This window comes from Chlorocebus sabaeus, chromosome 14, assembly GCF_047675955.1.
Source record: "Chlorocebus sabaeus isolate Y175 chromosome 14, mChlSab1.0.hap1, whole genome shotgun sequence".
Taxonomy (NCBI): domain Eukaryota; kingdom Metazoa; phylum Chordata; class Mammalia; order Primates; family Cercopithecidae; genus Chlorocebus; species Chlorocebus sabaeus.
This window is the reverse complement of record NC_132917.1, coordinates 73,598,872-73,621,735: the sequence shown is the minus strand read 5'-3', so window position 1 is coordinate 73,621,735 and position 22,864 is coordinate 73,598,872. Positions and strand designations below refer to the sequence as shown.

At 44.4% G+C, this 22,864-nt stretch overlaps 1 protein-coding gene across 17 annotated transcripts in view; it reads left to right on the top strand.

Moving 5' to 3' along the window:
* Nucleotides 1-22,864, top strand: part of LOC119623024 (uncharacterized) — a 30,721-nt gene that overhangs the window by 7,335 nt on the left and 522 nt on the right. For 5 of the 17 annotated variants that reach the window (XR_012095372.1, XR_012095371.1, XR_012095377.1 and 2 more), the window contains 15 exons: nucleotides 903-1,007; nucleotides 1,650-1,755; nucleotides 3,961-4,152; nucleotides 5,333-5,437; nucleotides 6,080-6,185; nucleotides 6,434-8,583; nucleotides 9,764-9,868; nucleotides 10,511-10,616; nucleotides 10,865-12,042; nucleotides 12,822-14,298; nucleotides 14,941-15,046; nucleotides 15,295-17,444; nucleotides 18,625-18,729; nucleotides 19,372-19,477; nucleotides 19,726-21,874. Coding sequence is in view for 1 of the 17 variants with exons in the window: in XM_073023082.1 (XP_072879183.1) it covers nucleotides 8,445-8,583; nucleotides 9,764-9,868; nucleotides 10,511-10,616; nucleotides 14,194-14,298; nucleotides 14,941-15,046; nucleotides 16,388-16,473; nucleotides 18,625-18,729; nucleotides 19,372-19,477; nucleotides 20,818-20,903; nucleotides 21,683-21,779 (1,041 nt within the window). In the remaining 16 variants the exon portion in view is untranslated. Of the gene's footprint in view, nucleotides 1-902; nucleotides 1,008-1,649; nucleotides 1,756-2,603; nucleotides 3,182-3,960; nucleotides 4,153-5,332; nucleotides 5,438-6,079; nucleotides 6,186-6,433; nucleotides 8,584-9,763; nucleotides 9,869-10,510; nucleotides 10,617-10,864; nucleotides 12,043-12,821; nucleotides 14,299-14,940; nucleotides 15,047-15,294; nucleotides 17,445-18,624; nucleotides 18,730-19,371; nucleotides 19,478-19,725; nucleotides 21,875-22,864 lie in introns of those variants that run through there. The other 12 variants (XR_012095373.1, XR_012095376.1, XR_012095375.1 and 9 more) reach the window with 12 other exon arrangements.

Below are 22,864 nucleotides of genomic sequence, written 5' to 3'. Positions count from 1 at the left end.
TTCATATTACATAATGCTATGCATTTATAATTCTATAGTACATACACAATATCCTTGGGGAGAAAGGAAAGGGACGTCTAAATTGAGCAATTACAGTTATTCTAAAACCATTTCAGTGAATCTGATTAATGAACTTACTGCTGCTTTTTTGTTTGTTTGTTTGTTTTTTGAGAGGGAGTCTCGCTCTGTTGCCCAGGCTGGAGTGCAGTGGCATGATCTCAGTTCACTGCAAGCTCCACCTCCTGGCTTCACGCCATTCTTCTGCCTCAGCCTCCTGAGTAGCTGGGAGTACAGGCGCCCGCCATCATGCCTGGCTACTTTTTGTAGTTTGAGTAAGGACAGGGTTTCACCATGTTGGCCAGGCTGGTCTGAAACTCCTGACCTCAGGTGATCTTCCCACCTCAGCCTTGCAAAGTGTTGGGATTACAGGCGTGAGCCACTGTGCCCGGCCTGTACGTTCTTTGAAATGCTCTGGTTTTTCTACATATTTTTAGGGAATACAACATTGTAAGACATACTGCATGGTTTTCTCATGATGGTTGTTTAGTTTGAAACATCACGCACCATGGTGACCTGATGAGTTTTGTGGTGGAAATTAAAGATTGGGTCTGTGAAAAAGGCACTGTTGTGAGTTGTGCTGTGTGTCCAGGCATAAGGAACTGATGTCTGCAGTCAGCCCAAGTTGACCTGGATTGCCTTGGGTTTTGTTTTCCTAGTTCGTGCTTTTCTCACTAACTTCTCTTGTAACTGTGATAAAATGAGTTAGGGCCGAGTTGCTAATGATTTACGTGTGGACTAAGCTGGTTTGGAGAGGAAATCTATGGATGTAATCATTTTCCTTGGTGGTAAGCTTTTAGAGATACCTGAATTGATCGTTTGTTTGTTTGTTTGTTTGTTTTTAGATGGAGTCTCCCTCTGTCGCCTAGGCTGGAGGGCAGTGGCACGATCTCAGCTCATGCATCTTCTGCCTCCATGGTTCAAGCCATTCTCATGCCTCAGCCTCCCAGGTAGGTAGCATTACAGGTGAACACCCACCACACCCAGCTGATTTTTATATTTTTAGTAGAGATAGGCTTTCAGCATGTTGGCCAGGCTGGTCTCAAACTCCTGACCTCAAGTGATCTTCCCTCCTCAGCCTCTGAAAGTGCTGGGTTTACAGGTGTGAGCCACTGTGCCCGGTCTGTAGATTACTTTTAAAGGCATTGGTTTTTCTACATGTATTTTTCTTGTCATATTTTTAAGGAATACAACATAGTAAGACATACTGCATGGTTTTCTCCTAGTGGTTATTTATTTTGAAACATCATGCGCTATGGTGACCTGATGGGTTTTGTGGAGGAAATTAAAGAGGGGATCTGTGAAAAAGGCACTGTTGTGAGTTGTGCTGTGTGTCCAGGCATAAGGAACGGATGTCTGCAGTCACCCCAAGTTAACCTGGATTGCCTTAGTTTTTGTTTTCCTAGTTCGTGCTTTTCTCACTAACTTCTCTTGTAACTGTGAAAAAATGAGTTAGGTCCGAGTTGCTAATGATTTACCAGTGGACTAAGCTGGTTTGGGGAGGAAATCTATGGATATAATCATTTTCCTTGGTGGTAAGCTTTTAGAGATACTTGAATTGATCCTTAGTTTGTTTATTTGTTTGTTTTTAGATGGAGTCTCCCTCTGTCGCCTAGGCTGGAGGGCAGTGGCACGATCTCAGCTCAGTGCATCTTCTGCCTCCATGGTTCAAGCTATTCTCATGCCTCAGCCTCCCAGGTAGGTAGGATTACAGGTGCACACCACCACACCCAGCTGATTTGTATATTTTTAGCAGAGATAGGCTTTCACCATGTTGTCTAGGCTGGTCTCCAACTCCCGACCTCAGGCGATCCGCCTGCCTAGCCTCCCAAAGTGCTGCAATTACAGGTGTAAGCCACCGCGCCCCGCCTGGAAGCATCATTTCTAAAGCATATTTCTTTCATTCTTTTTTTTTTTTGAAACTGAGTTTCGCTCTTATTTCCCAGGCTGGAGTGCGATGGCGTGATCTTGGCTCACCGCAACCTTCACCTCTCAGGTTCAAGCGATTCTCCTGCCTCAGCCCCTCAAGTAGCTGGGATTTCAGGCATGTGACACCACGTCCAGCTAATTTTGTGTTTTTAGTAGAGATGGGATTTCTCCATGTTGGTCAGGCTTGTCTCATGCTCCTGACCTCAGGTGATCAGCCTACCTCGGCCTCCCAAAGTGCTGGGATTATAGATGTAAGCCACCGTTCCCGGCCTCTAAAACATATTTCTAAAATGTTTATATTAAAAACTGTTGGTTGGGTGCGGTGGCTGAAGCCTGTATTCCCAGCACTTTGGGAGGCCGAGACGGGCGGATCACGAGGTCAGGAGATGGAGACCATCCTAGCTAACACGGTGAAACCCCGTCTCTCCTAAAAAAATACAAAAAACTAGCCGGGCGAGGTGGCGGGCGCCTGTAGTCCCAGCTACTTGGAAGGCTGAGGCAGGAGAATGGCGTGAACCCGGGAGGTGGAGCTTGCAGTGAGGTGATATCCGGCCACTGCACTCCACCCTGGGTGACAGAGCGCGACTCCGTCTCAAAAAAAAGAAAAACAAAAAAAAACAAAAAACAGAAACAAAAACAAACAAACAAAAAAACTGTCAAGTGTCAACTGTGCTCAAAAAGTCAAAAGTCAACAGAAAAAAGTGACTGAATATGACTTCTGATAGGCGGCCTTTCCTAGGGACACCGTATTCTAGCGCGTTCCTTCCTACTCCATTGATCTAAGCATTTGCTCAATCCAACTTCATTTTGCCCTACCCTGAATAGATTTCACTCTTTTGTCCCTCTACATTTTTTCAAATTTAAAACATTTTTTTTTCTTTAAAATCATTTTGTCATTTTCCAGGGCATATCCCAAGGGGAAGGAGTAGGGGACCCCGACATTCTGCTTTAATTAAAATCCCAAATTCCTTACCCTAGAATACCTGCCTCTTCGTAACCCAGTACTCTCCATTTTGTATTTCCACCTAGTTTAGATAGGAATCTCAAAAACGTGGATATTACTTTTGTTTGTTTGTTTGCTTGTGATGGGGTTTCACTTTGTCACCCAGACTGAAGTCCAGTGGTGTGAACATGGCTCACTGCAGCCTCAACCTCCTGGGCTCCAGCAGTCCTCTGATCCTCCCACCTCAGCCTCGTGAGTAGCTGGCATGCCCCCAACCCTGGCTGATTTTTGAAAAGTTTTTGTAGACATGGGGGTCTTGCCATGTTGCCTAGACTGGTTGTGAACTCCCAGGCCCAAGCGATCCACCCACCTCAGCCTCCCAAAGCATTGAGATTGCAGGCGTGAGCTACCACGCCCAACTGAAAATTAAAAGCATCACTACACATCAGTAAACATCACTAAATTTAAAAGAGTAAAGTTGAAATATTAGTGAGGGAGATGGCCTCCCAAAGTGCTGGGATTACAGGTGTGAGCCACCGTGCCTGGCTGAATATTATTTAAAACATCACTAAACGTCATTAAATTTAAAATTGGAAAGTTGAAATATTAGTGGAGTGAGACTATTACAAATGAAACATCTCAGAACATATTGCTCCTTTTCTATGCCACTTTGGGTTTTTCTCTGTTTCTGTGGAAACGAACACTCTCAGAAAGTCTCTGATTTCATTTTGTATATGTATACCCTTTAAGACTCAGTATTAGAAAAGAAAAGGACCAGAAGGAATAACCAATTTATTATCCTAATGTAACAGATGAGGAAACAGACTCCATGAGAATAAGTTATCTAAGGTCACACAGCTAGTAAATATCAAAGGCAAAACTGAAATGAAGTCTCTAGATTTCTACTTCAAGAGTTTCCCTGTTATTCCAAGCTGTTTGGGACTAAAGGGGTAAAGGAATCTAAATTTAGGGGGAAAGAAATCTCAGGAAAACCTTTTTAAAAAGTTTCTTTCTTTACCTGACATGGTCAGAGAAGAAGAAACATCAACTGGAGATACAAAGGATGAAGTGACGACACTAGCGGATGTCTGGGTGGCTCGAGCCAACGAGTGCATGTGTCCAGTATGAAGGCCACTGGTCACCGGTCACTGGTCACTGGCCACTTGCGATGATACAAATGTACAGGCCACCCCCAGCAAACCCCAAGATTCTACCAGGCGGTGGTAGGTTTGGAGGGAGAATGATGTCACAAAGCAGGCAGTTTAAAGGTCTGCCATAGCCAATAGGGAGGTCAGATTCCCAACAAGACAGGATTGGCTGGCAGAGGTGGTAGGAAAGCTGCAAGAGCACTAAGTGGCTGAGCTCTGGGGAGGTGAAATCTGCAAGACAGACGTGATAGTCCCACTTTCCCCCAGGCTCTCATGTTAGGGAGATCGTCTGAATGTTTCTCTGAAATGTTCACTCATGTAATTAACTCACATTTATATTTTATATGTTATATTTCATATTACATAATGCTATGCATTTATAATTCTATAGTACATACACAATATCCTTGGGGAGAAAGGAAAGGGACGTCTAAATTGAGCAATTACAGTTATTCTAAAACCATTTCAGTGAATCTGATTAATGAACTTACTGCTGCTTTTTTGTTTGTTTGTTTGTTTTTTGAGAGGGAGTCTCGCTCTGTTGCCCAGGCTGGAGTGCAGTGGCATGATCTCAGTTCACTGCAAGCTCCACCTCCTGGCTTCACGCCATTCTTCTGCCTCAGCCTCCTGAGTAGCTGGGAGTACAGGCGCCCGCCATCATGCCTGGCTACTTTTTGTAGTTTGAGTAAGGACAGGGTTTCACCATGTTGGCCAGGCTGGTCTGAAACTCCTGACCTCAGGTGATCTTCCCACCTCAGCCTTGCAAAGTGTTGGGATTACAGGCGTGAGCCACTGTGCCCGGCCTGTACGTTCTTTGAAATGCTCTGGTTTTTCTACATATTTTTAGGGAATACAACATTGTAAGACATACTGCATGGTTTTCTCATGATGGTTGTTTAGTTTGAAACATCACGCACCATGGTGACCTGATGAGTTTTGTGGTGGAAATTAAAGATTGGGTCTGTGAAAAAGGCACTGTTGTGAGTTGTGCTGTGTGTCCAGGCATAAGGAACTGATGTCTGCAGTCAGCCCAAGTTGACCTGGATTGCCTTGGGTTTTGTTTTCCTAGTTCGTGCTTTTCTCACTAACTTCTCTTGTAACTGTGATAAAATGAGTTAGGGCCGAGTTGCTAATGATTTACGTGTGGACTAAGCTGGTTTGGAGAGGAAATCTATGGATGTAATCATTTTCCTTGGTGGTAAGCTTTTAGAGATACCTGAATTGATCGTTTGTTTGTTTGTTTGTTTGTTTTTAGATGGAGTCTCCCTCTGTCGCCTAGGCTGGAGGGCAGTGGCACGATCTCAGCTCATGCATCTTCTGCCTCCATGGTTCAAGCCATTCTCATGCCTCAGCCTCCCAGGTAGGTAGCATTACAGGTGAACACCCACCACACCCAGCTGATTTTTATATTTTTAGTAGAGATAGGCTTTCAGCATGTTGGCCAGGCTGGTCTCAAACTCCTGACCTCAAGTGATCTTCCCTCCTCAGCCTCTGAAAGTGCTGGGTTTACAGGTGTGAGCCACTGTGCCCGGTCTGTAGATTACTTTTAAAGGCATTGGTTTTTCTACATGTATTTTTCTTGTCATATTTTTAAGGAATACAACATAGTAAGACATACTGCATGGTTTTCTCCTAGTGGTTATTTATTTTGAAACATCATGCGCTATGGTGACCTGATGGGTTTTGTGGAGGAAATTAAAGAGGGGATCTGTGAAAAAGGCACTGTTGTGAGTTGTGCTGTGTGTCCAGGCATAAGGAACGGATGTCTGCAGTCACCCCAAGTTAACCTGGATTGCCTTAGTTTTTGTTTTCCTAGTTCGTGCTTTTCTCACTAACTTCTCTTGTAACTGTGAAAAAATGAGTTAGGTCCGAGTTGCTAATGATTTACCAGTGGACTAAGCTGGTTTGGGGAGGAAATCTATGGATATAATCATTTTCCTTGGTGGTAAGCTTTTAGAGATACTTGAATTGATCCTTAGTTTGTTTATTTGTTTGTTTTTAGATGGAGTCTCCCTCTGTCGCCTAGGCTGGAGGGCAGTGGCACGATCTCAGCTCAGTGCATCTTCTGCCTCCATGGTTCAAGCTATTCTCATGCCTCAGCCTCCCAGGTAGGTAGGATTACAGGTGCACACCACCACACCCAGCTGATTTGTATATTTTTAGCAGAGATAGGCTTTCACCATGTTGTCTAGGCTGGTCTCCAACTCCCGACCTCAGGCGATCCGCCTGCCTAGCCTCCCAAAGTGCTGCAATTACAGGTGTAAGCCACCGCGCCCCGCCTGGAAGCATCATTTCTAAAGCATATTTCTTTCATTCTTTTTTTTTTTTGAAACTGAGTTTCGCTCTTATTTCCCAGGCTGGAGTGCGATGGCGTGATCTTGGCTCACCGCAACCTTCACCTCTCAGGTTCAAGCGATTCTCCTGCCTCAGCCCCTCAAGTAGCTGGGATTTCAGGCATGTGACACCACGTCCAGCTAATTTTGTGTTTTTAGTAGAGATGGGATTTCTCCATGTTGGTCAGGCTTGTCTCATGCTCCTGACCTCAGGTGATCAGCCTACCTCGGCCTCCCAAAGTGCTGGGATTATAGATGTAAGCCACCGTTCCCGGCCTCTAAAACATATTTCTAAAATGTTTATATTAAAAACTGTTGGTTGGGTGCGGTGGCTGAAGCCTGTATTCCCAGCACTTTGGGAGGCCGAGACGGGCGGATCACGAGGTCAGGAGATGGAGACCATCCTAGCTAACACGGTGAAACCCCGTCTCTCCTAAAAAAATACAAAAAACTAGCCGGGCGAGGTGGCGGGCGCCTGTAGTCCCAGCTACTTGGAAGGCTGAGGCAGGAGAATGGCGTGAACCCGGGAGGTGGAGCTTGCAGTGAGGTGATATCCGGCCACTGCACTCCACCCTGGGTGACAGAGCGCGACTCCGTCTCAAAAAAAAAAAAAACAAAAAAAAAACAAAAAACAGAAACAAAAACAAACAAACAAAAAAACTGTCAAGTGTCAACTGTGCTCAAAAAGTCAAAAGTCAACAGAAAAAAGTGACTGAATATGACTTCTGATAGGCGGCCTTTCCTAGGGACACCGTATTCTAGCGCGTTCCTTCCTACTCCATTGATCTAAGCATTTGCTCAATCCAACTTCATTTTGCCCTACCCTGAATAGATTTCACTCTTTTGTCCCTCTACATTTTTTCAAATTTAAAACATTTTTTTTTCTTTAAAATCATTTTGTCATTTTCCAGGGCATATCCCAAGGGGAAGGAGTAGGGGACCCCGACATTCTGCTTTAATTAAAATCCCAAATTCCTTACCCTAGAATACCTGCCTCTTCGTAACCCAGTACTCTCCATTTTGTATTTCCACCTAGTTTAGATAGGAATCTCAAAAACGTGGATATTACTTTTGTTTGTTTGTTTGCTTGTGATGGGGTTTCACTTTGTCACCCAGACTGAAGTCCAGTGGTGTGAACATGGCTCACTGCAGCCTCAACCTCCTGGGCTCCAGCAGTCCTCTGATCCTCCCACCTCAGCCTCGTGAGTAGCTGGCATGCCCCCAACCCTGGCTGATTTTTGAAAAGTTTTTGTAGACATGGGGGTCTTGCCATGTTGCCTAGACTGGTTGTGAACTCCCAGGCCCAAGCGATCCACCCACCTCAGCCTCCCAAAGCATTGAGATTGCAGGCGTGAGCTACCACGCCCAACTGAAAATTAAAAGCATCACTACACATCAGTAAACATCACTAAATTTAAAAGAGTAAAGTTGAAATATTAGTGAGGGAGATGGCCTCCCAAAGTGCTGGGATTACAGGTGTGAGCCACCGTGCCTGGCTGAATATTATTTAAAACATCACTAAACGTCATTAAATTTAAAATTGGAAAGTTGAAATATTAGTGGAGTGAGACTATTACAAATGAAACATCTCAGAACATATTGCTCCTTTTCTATGCCACTTTGGGTTTTTCTCTGTTTCTGTGGAAACGAACACTCTCAGAAAGTCTCTGATTTCATTTTGTATATGTATACCCTTTAAGACTCAGTATTAGAAAAGAAAAGGACCAGAAGGAATAACCAATTTATTATCCTAATGTAACAGATGAGGAAACAGACTCCATGAGAATAAGTTATCTAAGGTCACACAGCTAGTAAATATCAAAGGCAAAACTGAAATGAAGTCTCTAGATTTCTACTTCAAGAGTTTCCCTGTTATTCCAAGCTGTTTGGGACTAAAGGGGTAAAGGAATCTAAATTTAGGGGGAAAGAAATCTCAGGAAAACCTTTTTAAAAAGTTTCTTTCTTTACCTGACATGGTCAGAGAAGAAGAAACATCAACTGGAGATACAAAGGATGAAGTGACGACACTAGCGGATGTCTGGGTGGCTCGAGCCAACGAGTGCATGTGTCCAGTATGAAGGCCACTGGTCACCGGTCACTGGTCACTGGCCACTTGCGATGATACAAATGTACAGGCCACCCCCAGCAAACCCCAAGATTCTACCAGGCGGTGGTAGGTTTGGAGGGAGAATGATGTCACAAAGCAGGCAGTTTAAAGGTCTGCCATAGCCAATAGGGAGGTCAGATTCCCAACAAGACAGGATTGGCTGGCAGAGGTGGTAGGAAAGCTGCAAGAGCACTAAGTGGCTGAGCTCTGGGGAGGTGAAATCTGCAAGACAGACGTGATAGTCCCACTTTCCCCCAGGCTCTCATGTTAGGGAGATCGTCTGAATGTTTCTCTTAAATGTTCACTCATGTAATTAACTCACATTTATATTTTATATGTTATATTTCATATTACATAATGCTATGCATTTATAATTCTATAGTACATACACAATATCCTTGGGGAGAAAGGAAAGGGACGTCTAAATTGAGCAATTACAGTTATTCTAAAACCATTTCAGTGAATCTGATTAATGAACTTACTGCTGCTTTTTTGTTTGTTTGTTTGTTTTTTGAGAGGGAGTCTCGCTCTGTTGCCCAGGCTGGAGTGCAGTGGCATGATCTCAGTTCACTGCAAGCTCCACCTCCTGGCTTCACGCCATTCTTCTGCCTCAGCCTCCTGAGTAGCTGGGAGTACAGGCGCCCGCCATCATGCCTGGCTACTTTTTGTAGTTTGAGTAAGGACAGGGTTTCACCATGTTGGCCAGGCTGGTCTGAAACTCCTGACCTCAGGTGATCTTCCCACCTCAGCCTTGCAAAGTGTTGGGATTACAGGCGTGAGCCACTGTGCCCGGCCTGTACGTTCTTTGAAATGCTCTGGTTTTTCTACATATTTTTAGGGAATACAACATTGTAAGACATACTGCATGGTTTTCTCATGATGGTTGTTTAGTTTGAAACATCACGCACCATGGTGACCTGATGAGTTTTGTGGTGGAAATTAAAGATTGGGTCTGTGAAAAAGGCACTGTTGTGAGTTGTGCTGTGTGTCCAGGCATAAGGAACTGATGTCTGCAGTCAGCCCAAGTTGACCTGGATTGCCTTGGGTTTTGTTTTCCTAGTTCGTGCTTTTCTCACTAACTTCTCTTGTAACTGTGATAAAATGAGTTAGGGCCGAGTTGCTAATGATTTACGTGTGGACTAAGCTGGTTTGGAGAGGAAATCTATGGATGTAATCATTTTCCTTGGTGGTAAGCTTTTAGAGATACCTGAATTGATCGTTTGTTTGTTTGTTTGTTTGTTTTTAGATGGAGTCTCCCTCTGTCGCCTAGGCTGGAGGGCAGTGGCACGATCTCAGCTCATGCATCTTCTGCCTCCATGGTTCAAGCCATTCTCATGCCTCAGCCTCCCAGGTAGGTAGCATTACAGGTGAACACCCACCACACCCAGCTGATTTTTATATTTTTAGTAGAGATAGGCTTTCAGCATGTTGGCCAGGCTGGTCTCAAACTCCTGACCTCAAGTGATCTTCCCTCCTCAGCCTCTGAAAGTGCTGGGTTTACAGGTGTGAGCCACTGTGCCCGGTCTGTAGATTACTTTTAAAGGCATTGGTTTTTCTACATGTATTTTTCTTGTCATATTTTTAAGGAATACAACATAGTAAGACATACTGCATGGTTTTCTCCTAGTGGTTATTTATTTTGAAACATCATGCGCTATGGTGACCTGATGGGTTTTGTGGAGGAAATTAAAGAGGGGATCTGTGAAAAAGGCACTGTTGTGAGTTGTGCTGTGTGTCCAGGCATAAGGAACGGATGTCTGCAGTCACCCCAAGTTAACCTGGATTGCCTTAGTTTTTGTTTTCCTAGTTCGTGCTTTTCTCACTAACTTCTCTTGTAACTGTGAAAAAATGAGTTAGGTCCGAGTTGCTAATGATTTACCAGTGGACTAAGCTGGTTTGGGGAGGAAATCTATGGATATAATCATTTTCCTTGGTGGTAAGCTTTTAGAGATACTTGAATTGATCCTTAGTTTGTTTATTTGTTTGTTTTTAGATGGAGTCTCCCTCTGTCGCCTAGGCTGGAGGGCAGTGGCACGATCTCAGCTCAGTGCATCTTCTGCCTCCATGGTTCAAGCTATTCTCATGCCTCAGCCTCCCAGGTAGGTAGGATTACAGGTGCACACCACCACACCCAGCTGATTTGTATATTTTTAGCAGAGATAGGCTTTCACCATGTTGTCTAGGCTGGTCTCCAACTCCCGACCTCAGGCGATCCGCCTGCCTAGCCTCCCAAAGTGCTGCAATTACAGGTGTAAGCCACCGCGCCCCGCCTGGAAGCATCATTTCTAAAGCATATTTCTTTCATTCTTTTTTTTTTTTGAAACTGAGTTTCGCTCTTATTTCCCAGGCTGGAGTGCGATGGCGTGATCTTGGCTCACCGCAACCTTCACCTCTCAGGTTCAAGCGATTCTCCTGCCTCAGCCCCTCAAGTAGCTGGGATTTCAGGCATGTGACACCACGTCCAGCTAATTTTGTGTTTTTAGTAGAGATGGGATTTCTCCATGTTGGTCAGGCTTGTCTCATGCTCCTGACCTCAGGTGATCAGCCTACCTCGGCCTCCCAAAGTGCTGGGATTATAGATGTAAGCCACCGTTCCCGGCCTCTAAAACATATTTCTAAAATGTTTATATTAAAAACTGTTGGTTGGGTGCGGTGGCTGAAGCCTGTATTCCCAGCACTTTGGGAGGCCGAGACGGGCGGATCACGAGGTCAGGAGATGGAGACCATCCTAGCTAACACGGTGAAACCCCGTCTCTCCTAAAAAAATACAAAAAACTAGCCGGGCGAGGTGGCGGGCGCCTGTAGTCCCAGCTACTTGGAAGGCTGAGGCAGGAGAATGGCGTGAACCCGGGAGGTGGAGCTTGCAGTGAGGTGATATCCGGCCACTGCACTCCACCCTGGGTGACAGAGCGCGACTCCGTCTCAAAAAAAAAAAAAACAAAAAAAAACAAAAAACAGAAACAAAAACAAACAAACAAAAAAACTGTCAAGTGTCAACTGTGCTCAAAAAGTCAAAAGTCAACAGAAAAAAGTGACTGAATATGACTTCTGATAGGCGGCCTTTCCTAGGGACACCGTATTCTAGCGCGTTCCTTCCTACTCCATTGATCTAAGCATTTGCTCAATCCAACTTCATTTTGCCCTACCCTGAATAGATTTCACTCTTTTGTCCCTCTACATTTTTTCAAATTTAAAACATTTTTTTTTCTTTAAAATCATTTTGTCATTTTCCAGGGCATATCCCAAGGGGAAGGAGTAGGGGACCCCGACATTCTGCTTTAATTAAAATCCCAAATTCCTTACCCTAGAATACCTGCCTCTTTGTAACCCAGTACTCTCCATTTTGTATTTCCACCTAGTTTAGATAGGAATCTCAAAAACGTGGATATTACTTTTGTTTGTTTGTTTGCTTGTGATGGGGTTTCACTTTGTCACCCAGACTGAAGTCCAGTGGTGTGAACATGGCTCACTGCAGCCTCAACCTCCTGGGCTCCAGCAGTCCTCTGATCCTCCCACCTCAGCCTCGTGAGTAGCTGGCATGCCCCCAACCCTGGCTGATTTTTGAAAAGTTTTTGTAGACATGGGGGTCTTGCCATGTTGCCTAGACTGGTTGTGAACTCCCAGGCCCAAGCGATCCACCCACCTCAGCCTCCCAAAGCAATGAGATTGCAGGCGTGAGCTACCACGCCCAACTGAAAATTAAAAGCATCACTACACATCAGTAAACATCACTAAATTTAAAAGAGTAAAGTTGAAATATTAGTGAGGGAGATGGCCTCCCAAAGTGCTGGGATTACAGGTGTGAGCCACCGTGCCTGGCTGAATATTATTTAAAACATCACTAAACGTCATTAAATTTAAAATTGGAAAGTTGAAATATTAGTGGAGTGAGACTATTACAAATGAAACATCTCAGAACATATTGCTCCTTTTCTATGCCACTTTGGGTTTTTCTCTGTTTCTGTGGAAACGAACACTCTCAGAAAGTCTCTGATTTCATTTTGTATATGTATACCCTTTAAGACTCAGTATTAGAAAAGAAAAGGACCAGAAGGAATAACCAATTTATTATCCTAATGTAACAGATGAGGAAACAGACTCCATGAGAATAAGTTATCTAAGGTCACACAGCTAGTAAATATCAAAGGCAAAACTGAAATGAAGTCTCTAGATTTCTACTTCAAGAGTTTCCCTGTTATTCCAAGCTGTTTGGGACTAAAGGGGTAAAGGAATCTAAATTTAGGGGGAAAGAAATCTCAGGAAAACCTTTTTAAAAAGTTTCTTTCTTTACCTGACATGGTCAGAGAAGAAGAAACATCAACTGGAGATACAAAGGATGAAGTGACGATACTAGCGGATGTCTGGGTGGCTCGAGCCAACGAGTGCATGTGTCCAGTATGAAGGCCACTGGTCACCGGTCACTGGTCACTGGCCACTTGCGATGATACAAATGTACAGGCCACCCCCAGCAAACCCCAAGATTCTACCAGGTGGTGGTAGGTTTGGAGGGAGAATGATGTCACAAAGCAGGCAGTTTAAAGGTCTGCCATAGCCAATAGGGAGGTCAGATTCCCAACAAGACAGGATTGGCTGGCAGAGGTGGTAGGAAAGCTGCAAGAGCACTAAGTGGCTGAGCTCTGGGGAGGTGAAATCTGCAAGACAGACGTGATAGTCCCACTTTCCCCCAGGCTCTCATGTTAGGGAGATCGTCTGAATGTTTCTCTGAAATGTTCACTCATGTAATTAACTCACATTTATATTTTATATGTTATATTTCATATTACATAATGCTATGCATTTATAATTCTATAGTACATACACAATATCCTTGGGGAGAAAGGAAAGGGACGTCTAAATTGAGCAATTACAGTTATTCTAAAACCATTTCAGTGAATCTGATTAATGAACTTACTGCTGCTTTTTTGTTTGTTTGTTTGTTTTTTGAGAGGGAGTCTCGCTCTGTTGCCCAGGCTGGAGTGCAGTGGCATGATCTCAGTTCACTGCAAGCTCCACCTCCTGGCTTCACGCCATTCTTCTGCCTCAGCCTCCTGAGTAGCTGGGAGTACAGGCGCCCGCCATCATGCCTGGCTACTTTTTGTAGTTTGAGTAAGGACAGGGTTTCACCATGTTGGCCAGGCTGGTCTGAAACTCCTGACCTCAGGTGATCTTCCCACCTCAGCCTTGCAAAGTGTTGGGATTACAGGCGTGAGCCACTGTGCCCGGCCTGTACGTTCTTTGAAATGCTCTGGTTTTTCTACATATTTTTAGGGAATACAACATTGTAAGACATACTGCATGGTTTTCTCATGATGGTTGTTTAGTTTGAAACATCACGCACCATGGTGACCTGATGAGTTTTGTGGTGGAAATTAAAGATTGGGTCTGTGAAAAAGGCACTGTTGTGAGTTGTGCTGTGTGTCCAGGCATAAGGAACTGATGTCTGCAGTCAGCCCAAGTTGACCTGGATTGCCTTGGGTTTTGTTTTCCTAGTTCGTGCTTTTCTCACTAACTTCTCTTGTAACTGTGATAAAATGAGTTAGGGCCGAGTTGCTAATGATTTACGTGTGGACTAAGCTGGTTTGGAGAGGAAATCTATGGATGTAATCATTTTCCTTGGTGGTAAGCTTTTAGAGATACCTGAATTGATCGTTTGTTTGTTTGTTTGTTTGTTTTTAGATGGAGTCTCCCTCTGTCGCCTAGGCTGGAGGGCAGTGGCACGATCTCAGCTCATGCATCTTCTGCCTCCATGGTTCAAGCCATTCTCATGCCTCAGCCTCCCAGGTAGGTAGCATTACAGGTGAACACCCACCACACCCAGCTGATTTTTATATTTTTAGTAGAGATAGGCTTTCAGCATGTTGGCCAGGCTGGTCTCAAACTCCTGACCTCAAGTGATCTTCCCTCCTCAGCCTCTGAAAGTGCTGGGTTTACAGGTGTGAGCCACTGTGCCCGGTCTGTAGATTACTTTTAAAGGCATTGGTTTTTCTACATGTATTTTTCTTGTCATATTTTTAAGGAATACAACATAGTAAGACATACTGCATGGTTTTCTCCTAGTGGTTATTTATTTTGAAACATCATGCGCTATGGTGACCTGATGGGTTTTGTGGAGGAAATTAAAGAGGGGATCTGTGAAAAAGGCACTGTTGTGAGTTGTGCTGTGTGTCCAGGCGTAAGGAACTGACGTCTGCAGTCAGCCCAAGTTAACCTGGATTGCCTTAGTTTTTGTTTTCCTAGTTCGTGCTTTTCTCACTAACTTCTCTTGTAACTGTGAAAAAATGAGTTAGGTCCGAGTTGCTAATGATTTACCAGTGGACTAAGCTGGTTTGGGGAGGAAATCTATGGATATAATCATTTTCCTTGGTGGTAAGCTTTTAGAGATACTTGAATTGATCCTTAGTTTGTTTATTTGTTTGTTTTTAGATGGAGTCTCCCTCTGTCGCCTAGGCTGGAGGGCAGTGGCACGATCTCAGCTCACTGCATCTTCTGCCTCCATGGTTCAAGCTATTCTCATGCCTCAGCCTCCCAGGTAGGTAGGATTACAGGTGCACACCACCACACCCAGCTGATTTGTATATTTTCAGCAGAGATAGGCTTTCACCATGTTGTCTAGGCTGGTCTCCAACTCCCGACCTCAGGCGATCCGCCTGCCTAGCCTCCCAAAGTGCTGCAATTACAGGTGTAAGCCACCGCGCCCCGCCTGGAAGCATCATTTCTAAAGCATATTTCTTTCATTCTTTTTTTTTTTTGAAACTGAGTTTCGCTCTTATTTCCCAGGCTGGAGTGCGATGGCGTGATCTTGGCTCACCGCAACCTTCACCTCTCAGGTTCAAGCGATTCTCCTGCCTCAGCCCCTCAAGTAGCTGGGATTTCAGGCATGTGACACCACGTCCAGCTAATTTTGTGTTTTTAGTAGAGATGGGATTTCTCCATGTTGGTCAGGCTTGTCTCATGCTCCTGACCTCAGGTGATCAGCCTACCTCGGCCTCCCAAAGTGCTGGGATTATAGATGTAAGCCACCGTTCCCGGCCTCTAAAACATATTTCTAAAATGTTTATATTAAAAACTGTTGGTTGGGTGCGGTGGCTGAAGCCTGTATTCCCAGCACTTTGGGAGGCCGAGACGGGCGGATCACGAGGTCAGGAGATGGAGACCATCCTAGCTAACACGGTGAAACCCCGTCTCTCCTAAAAAAATACAAAAAACTAGCCGGGCGAGGTGGCGGGCGCCTGTAGTCCCAGCTACTTGGAAGGCTGAGGCAGGAGAATGGCGTGAACCCGGGAGGTGGAGCTTGCAGTGAGGTGATATCCGGCCACTGCACTCCACCCTGGGTGACAGAGCGCGACTCCGTCTCAAAAAAAAAAAAAAACAAAAAAAAACAAAAAACAGAAACAAAAACAAACAAACAAAAAAACTGTCAAGTGTCAACTGTGCTCAAAAAGTCAAAAGTCAACAGAAAAAAGTGACTGAATATGACTTCTGATAGGCGGCCTTTCCTAGGGACACCGTATTCTAGCGCGTTCCTTCCTACTCCATTGATCTAAGCATTTGCTCAATCCAACTTCATTTTGCCCTACCCTGAATAGATTTCACTCTTTTGTCCCTCTACATTTTTTCAAATTTAAAACATTTTTTTTTCTTTAAAATCATTTTGTCATTTTCCAGGGCATATCCCAAGGGGAAGGAGTAGGGGACCCCGACATTCTGCTTTAATTAAAATCCCAAATTCCTTACCCTAGAATACCTGCCTCTTTGTAACCCAGTACTCTCCATTTTGTATTTCCACCTAGTTTAGATAGGAATCTCAAAAACGTGGATATTACTTTTGTTTGTTTGTTTGCTTGTGATGGGGTTTCACTTTGTCACCCAGACTGAAGTCCAGTGGTGTGAACATGGCTCACTGCAGCCTCAACCTCCTGGGCTCCAGCAGTCCTCTGATCCTCCCACCTCAGCCTCGTGAGTAGCTGGCATGCCCCCAACCCTGGCTGATTTTTGAAAAGTTTTTGTAGACATGGGGGTCTTGCCATGTTGCCTAGACTGGTTGTGAACTCCCAGGCCCAAGCGATCCACCCACCTCAGCCTCCCAAAGCATTGAGATTGCAGGCGTGAGCTACCACGCCCAACTGAAAATTAAAAGCATCACTACACATCAGTAAACATCACTAAATTTAAAAGAGTAAAGTTGAAATATTAGTGAGGGAGATGGCCTCCCAAAGTGCTGGGATTACAGGTGTGAGCCACCGTGCCTGGCTGAATATTATTTAAAACATCACTAAACGTCATTAAATTTAAAATTGGAAAGTTGAAATATTAGTGGAGTGAGACTATTACAAATGAAACATCTCAGAACATATTGCTCCTTTTCTATGCCACTTTGGGTTTTTCTCTGTTTCTGTGGAAACGAACACTCTCAGAAAGTCTCTGATTTCATTTTGTATATGTATACCCTTTAAGACTCAGTATTAGAAAAGAAAAGGACCAGAAGGAATAACCAATTTATTATCCTAATGTAACAGATGAGGAAACAGACTCCATGAGAATAAGTTATCTAAGGTCACACAGCTAGTAAATATCAAAGGCAAAACTGAAATGAAGTCTCTAGATTTCTACTTCAAGAGTTTCCCTGTTATTCCAAGCTGTTTGGGACTAAAGGGGTAAAGGAATCTAAATTTAGGGGGAAAGAAATCTCAGGAAAACCTTTTTAAAAAGTTTCTTTCTTTACCTGACATGGTCAGAGAAGAAGAAACATCAACTGGAGATACAAAGGATGAAGTGACGACACTAGCGGATGTCTGGGTGGCTCGAGCCAACGAGTGCATGTGTCCAGTATGAAGGCCACTGGTCACCGGTCACTGGTCACTGGCCACTTGCGATGATACAAATGTACAGGCCACCCCCAGCAAACCCCAAGATTCTACCAGGCGGTGGTAGGTTTGGAGGGAGAATGATGTCACAAAGCAGGCAGTTTAAAGGTCTGCCATAGCCAATAGGGAGGTCAGATTCCCAACAAGACAGGATTGGCTGGCAGAGGTGGTAGGAAAGCTGCAAGAGCACTAAGTGGCTGAGCTCTGGGGAGGTGAAATCTGCAAGACAGACGTGATAGTCCCACTTTCCCCCAGGCTCTCATGTTAGGGAGATCGTCTGAATGTTTCTCTGAAATGTTCACTCATGTAATTAACTCACATTTATATTTTATATGTTATATTTCATATTACATAATGCTATGCATTTATAATTCTATAGTACATACACAATATCCTTGGGGAGAAAGGAAAGGGACGTCTAAATTGAGCAATTACAGTTATTCTAAAACCATTTCAGTGAATCTGATTAATGAACTTACTGCTGCTTTTTTGTTTGTTTGTTTGTTTTTTGAGAGGGAGTCTCGCTCTGTTGCCCAGGCTGGAGTGCAGTGGCATGATCTCAGTTCACTGCAAGCTCCACCTCCTGGCTTCACGCCATTCTTCTGCCTCAGCCTCCTGAGTAGCTGGGAGTACAGGCGCCCGCCATCATGCCTGGCTACTTTTTGTAGTTTGAGTAAGGACAGGGTTTCACCATGTTGGCCAGGCTGGTCTGAAACTCCTGACCTCAGGTGATCTTCCCACCTCAGCCTTGCAAAGTGTTGGGATTACAGGCGTGAGCCACTGTGCCCGGCCTGTACGTTCTTTGAAATGCTCTGGTTTTTCTACATATTTTTAGGGAATACAACATTGTAAGACATACTGCATGGTTTTCTCATGATGGTTGTTTAGTTTGAAACATCACGCACCATGGTGACCTGATGAGTTTTGTGGTGGAAATTAAAGATTGGGTCTGTGAAAAAGGCACTGTTGTGAGTTGTGCTGTGTGTCCAGGCATAAGGAACTGATGTCTGCAGTCAGCCCAAGTTGACCTGGATTGCCTTGGGTTTTGTTTTCCTAGTTCGTGCTTTTCTCACTAACTTCTCTTGTAACTGTGATAAAATGAGTTAGGGCCGAGTTGCTAATGATTTACGTGTGGACTAAGCTGGTTTGGAGAGGAAATCTATGGATGTAATCATTTTCCTTGGTGGTAAGCTTTTAGAGATACCTGAATTGATCGTTTGTTTGTTTGTTTGTTTGTTTTTAGATGGAGTCTCCCTCTGTCGCCTAGGCTGGAGGGCAGTGGCACGATCTCAGCTCATGCATCTTCTGCCTCCATGGTTCAAGCCATTCTCATGCCTCAGCCTCCCAGGTAGGTAGCATTACAGGTGAACACCCACCACACCCAGCTGATTTTTATATTTTTAGTAGAGATAGGCTTTCAGCATGTTGGCCAGGCTGGTCTCAAACTCCTGACCTCAAGTGATCTTCCCTCCTCAGCCTCTGAAAGTGCTGGGTTTACAGGTGTGAGCCACTGTGCCCGGTCTGTAGATTACTTTTAAAGGCATTGGTTTTTCTACATGTATTTTTCTTGTCATATTTTTAAGGAATACAACATAGTAAGACATACTGCATGGTTTTCTCCTAGTGGTTATTTATTTTGAAACATCATGCGCTATGGTGACCTGATGGGTTTTGTGGAGGAAATTAAAGAGGGGATCTGTGAAAAAGGCACTGTTGTGAGTTGTGCTGTGTGTCCAGGCGTAAGGAACTGACGTCTGCAGTCAGCCCAAGTTAACCTGGATTGCCTTAGTTTTTGTTTTCCTAGTTCGTGCTTTTCTCACTAACTTCTCTTGTAACTGTGAAAAAATGAGTTAGGTCCGAGTTGCTAATGATTTACCAGTGGACTAAGCTGGTTTGGGGAGGAAATCTATGGATATAATCATTTTCCTTGGTGGTAAGCTTTTAGAGATACTTGAATTGATCCTTAGTTTGTTTATTTGTTTGTTTTTAGATGGAGTCTCCCTCTGTCGCCTAGGCTGGAGGGCAGTGGCACGATCTCAGCTCACTGCATCTTCTGCCTCCATGGTTCAAGCTATTCTCATGCCTCAGCCTCCCAGGTAGGTAGGATTACAGGTGCACACCACCACACCCAGCTGATTTGTATATTTTCAGCAGAGATAGGCTTTCACCATGTTGTCTAGGCTGGTCTCCAACTCCCGACCTCAGGCGATCCGCCTGCCTAGCCTCCCAAAGTGCTGCAATTACAGGTGTAAGCCACCGCGCCCCGCCTGGAAGCATCATTTCTAAAGCATATTTCTTTCATTCTTTTTTTTTTTTGAAACTGAGTTTCGCTCTTATTTCCCAGGCTGGAGTGCGATGGCGTGATCTTGGCTCACCGCAACCTTCACCTCTCAGGTTCAAGCGATTCTCCTGCCTCAGCCCCTCAAGTAGCTGGGATTTCAGGCATGTGACACCACGTCCAGCTAATTTTGTGTTTTTAGTAGAGATGGGATTTCTCCATGTTGGTCAGGCTTGTCTCATGCTCCTGACCTCAGGTGATCAGCCTACCTCGGCCTCCCAAAGTGCTGGGATTATAGATGTAAGCCACCGTTCCCGGCCTCTAAAACATATTTCTAAAATGTTTATATTAAAAACTGTTGGTTGGGTGCGGTGGCTGAAGCCTGTATTCCCAGCACTTTGGGAGGCCGAGACGGGCGGATCACGAGGTCAGGAGATGGAGACCATCCTAGCTAACACGGTGAAACCCCGTCTCTCCTAAAAAAATACAAAAAACTAGCCGGGCGAGGTGGCGGGCGCCTGTAGTCCCAGCTACTTGGAAGGCTGAGGCAGGAGAATGGCGTGAACCCGGGAGGTGGAGCTTGCAGTGAGGTGATATCCGGCCACTGCACTCCACCCTGGGTGACAGAGCGCGACTCCGTCTCAAAAAAAAAAAAAACAAAAAAAAACAAAAAACAGAAACAAAAACAAACAAACAAAAAAACTGTCAAGTGTCAACTGTGCTCAAAAAGTCAAAAGTCAACAGAAAAAAGTGACTGAATATGACTTCTGATAGGCGGCCTTTCCTAGGGACACCGTATTCTAGCGCGTTCCTTCCTACTCCATTGATCTAAGCATTTGCTCAATCCAACTTCATTTTGCCCTACCCTGAATAGATTTCACTCTTTTGTCCCTCTACATTTTTTCAAATTTAAAACATTTTTTTTTCTTTAAAATCATTTTGTCATTTTCCAGGGCATATCCCAAGGGGAAGGAGTAGGGGACCCCGACATTCTGCTTTAATTAAAATCCCAAATTCCTTACCCTAGAATACCTGCCTCTTTGTAACCCAGTACTCTCCATTTTGTATTTCCACCTAGTTTAGATAGGAATCTCAAAAACGTGGATATTACTTTTGTTTGTTTGTTTGCTTGTGATGGGGTTTCACTTTGTCACCCAGACTGAAGTCCAGTGGTGTGAACATGGCTCACTGCAGCCTCAACCTCCTGGGCTCCAGCAGTCCTCTGATCCTCCCACCTCAGCCTCGTGAGTAGCTGGCATGCCCCCAACCCTGGCTGATTTTTGAAAAGTTTTTGTAGACATGGGGGTCTTGCCATGTTGCCTAGACTGGTTGTGAACTCCCAGGCCCAAGCGATCCACCCACCTCAGCCTCCCAAAGCATTGAGATTGCAGGCGTGAGCTACCACGCCCAACTGAAAATTAAAAGCATCACTACACATCAGTAAACATCACTAAATTTAAAAGAGTAAAGTTGAAATATTAGTGAGGGAGATGGCCTCCCAAAGTGCTGGGATTACAGGTGTGAGCCACCGTGCCTGGCTGAATATTATTTAAAACATCACTAAACGTCATTAAATTTAAAATTGGAAAGTTGAAATATTAGTGGAGTGAGACTATTACAAATGAAACATCTCAGAACATATTGCTCCTTTTCTATGCCACTTTGGGTTTTTCTCTGTTTCTGTGGAAACGAACACTCTCAGAAAGTCTCTGATTTCATTTTGTATATGTATACCCTTTAAGACTCAGTATTAGAAAAGAAAAGGACCAGAAGGAATAACCAATTTATTATCCTAATGTAACAGATGAGGAAACAGACTCCATGAGAATAAGTTATCTAAGGTCACACAGCTAGTAAATATCAAAGGCAAAACTGAAATGAAGTCTCTAGATTTCTACTTCAAGAGTTTCCCTGTTATTCCAAGCTGTTTGGGACTAAAGGGGTAAAGGAATCTAAATTTAGGGGGAAAGAAATCTCAGGAAAACCTTTTTAAAAAGTTTCTTTCTTTACCTGACATGGTCAGAGAAGAAGAAACATCAACTGGAGATACAAAGGATGAAGTGACGACACTAGCGGATGTCTGGGTGGCTCGAGCCAACGAGTGCATGTGTCCAGTATGAAGGCCACTGGTCACCGGTCACTGGTCACTGGCCACTTGCGATGATACAAATGTACAGGCCACCCCCAGCAAACCCCAAGATTCTACCAGGCGGTGGTAGGTTTGGAGGGAGAATGATGTCACAAAGCAGGCAGTTTAAAGGTCTGCCATAGCCAATAGGGAGGTCAGATTCCCAACAAGACAGGATTGGCTGGCAGAGGTGGTAGGAAAGCTGCAAGAGCACTAAGTGGCTGAGCTCTGGGGAGGTGAAATCTGCAAGACAGACGTGATAGTCCCACTTTCCCCCAGGCTCTCATGTTAGGGAGATCGTCTGAATGTTTCTCTGAAATGTTCACTCATGTAATTAACTCACATTTATATTTTATATGTTATATTTCATATTACATAATGCTATGCATTTATAATTCTATAGTACATACACAATATCCTTGGGGAGAAAGGAAAGGGACGTCTAAATTGAGCAATTACAGTTATTCTAAAACCATTTCAGTGAATCTGATTAATGAACTTACTGCTGCTTTTTTGTTTGTTTGTTTGTTTTTTGAGAGGGAGTCTCGCTCTGTTGCCCAGGCTGGAGTGCAGTGGCATGATCTCAGTTCACTGCAAGCTCCACCTCCTGGCTTCACGCCATTCTTCTGCCTCAGCCTCCTGAGTAGCTGGGAGTACAGGCGCCCGCCATCATGCCTGGCTACTTTTTGTAGTTTGAGTAAGGACAGGGTTTCACCATGTTGGCCAGGCTGGTCTGAAACTCCTGACCTCAGGTGATCTTCCCACCTCAGCCTTGCAAAGTGTTGGGATTACAGGCGTGAGCCACTGTGCCCGGCCTGTACGTTCTTTGAAATGCTCTGGTTTTTCTACATATTTTTAGGGAATACAACATTGTAAGACATACTGCATGGTTTTCTCATGATGGTTGTTTAGTTTGAAACATCACGCACCATGGTGACCTGATGAGTTTTGTGGTGGAAATTAAAGATTGGGTCTGTGAAAAAGGCACTGTTGTGAGTTGTGCTGTGTGTCCAGGCATAAGGAACTGATGTCTGCAGTCAGCCCAAGTTGACCTGGATTGCCTTGGGTTTTGTTTTC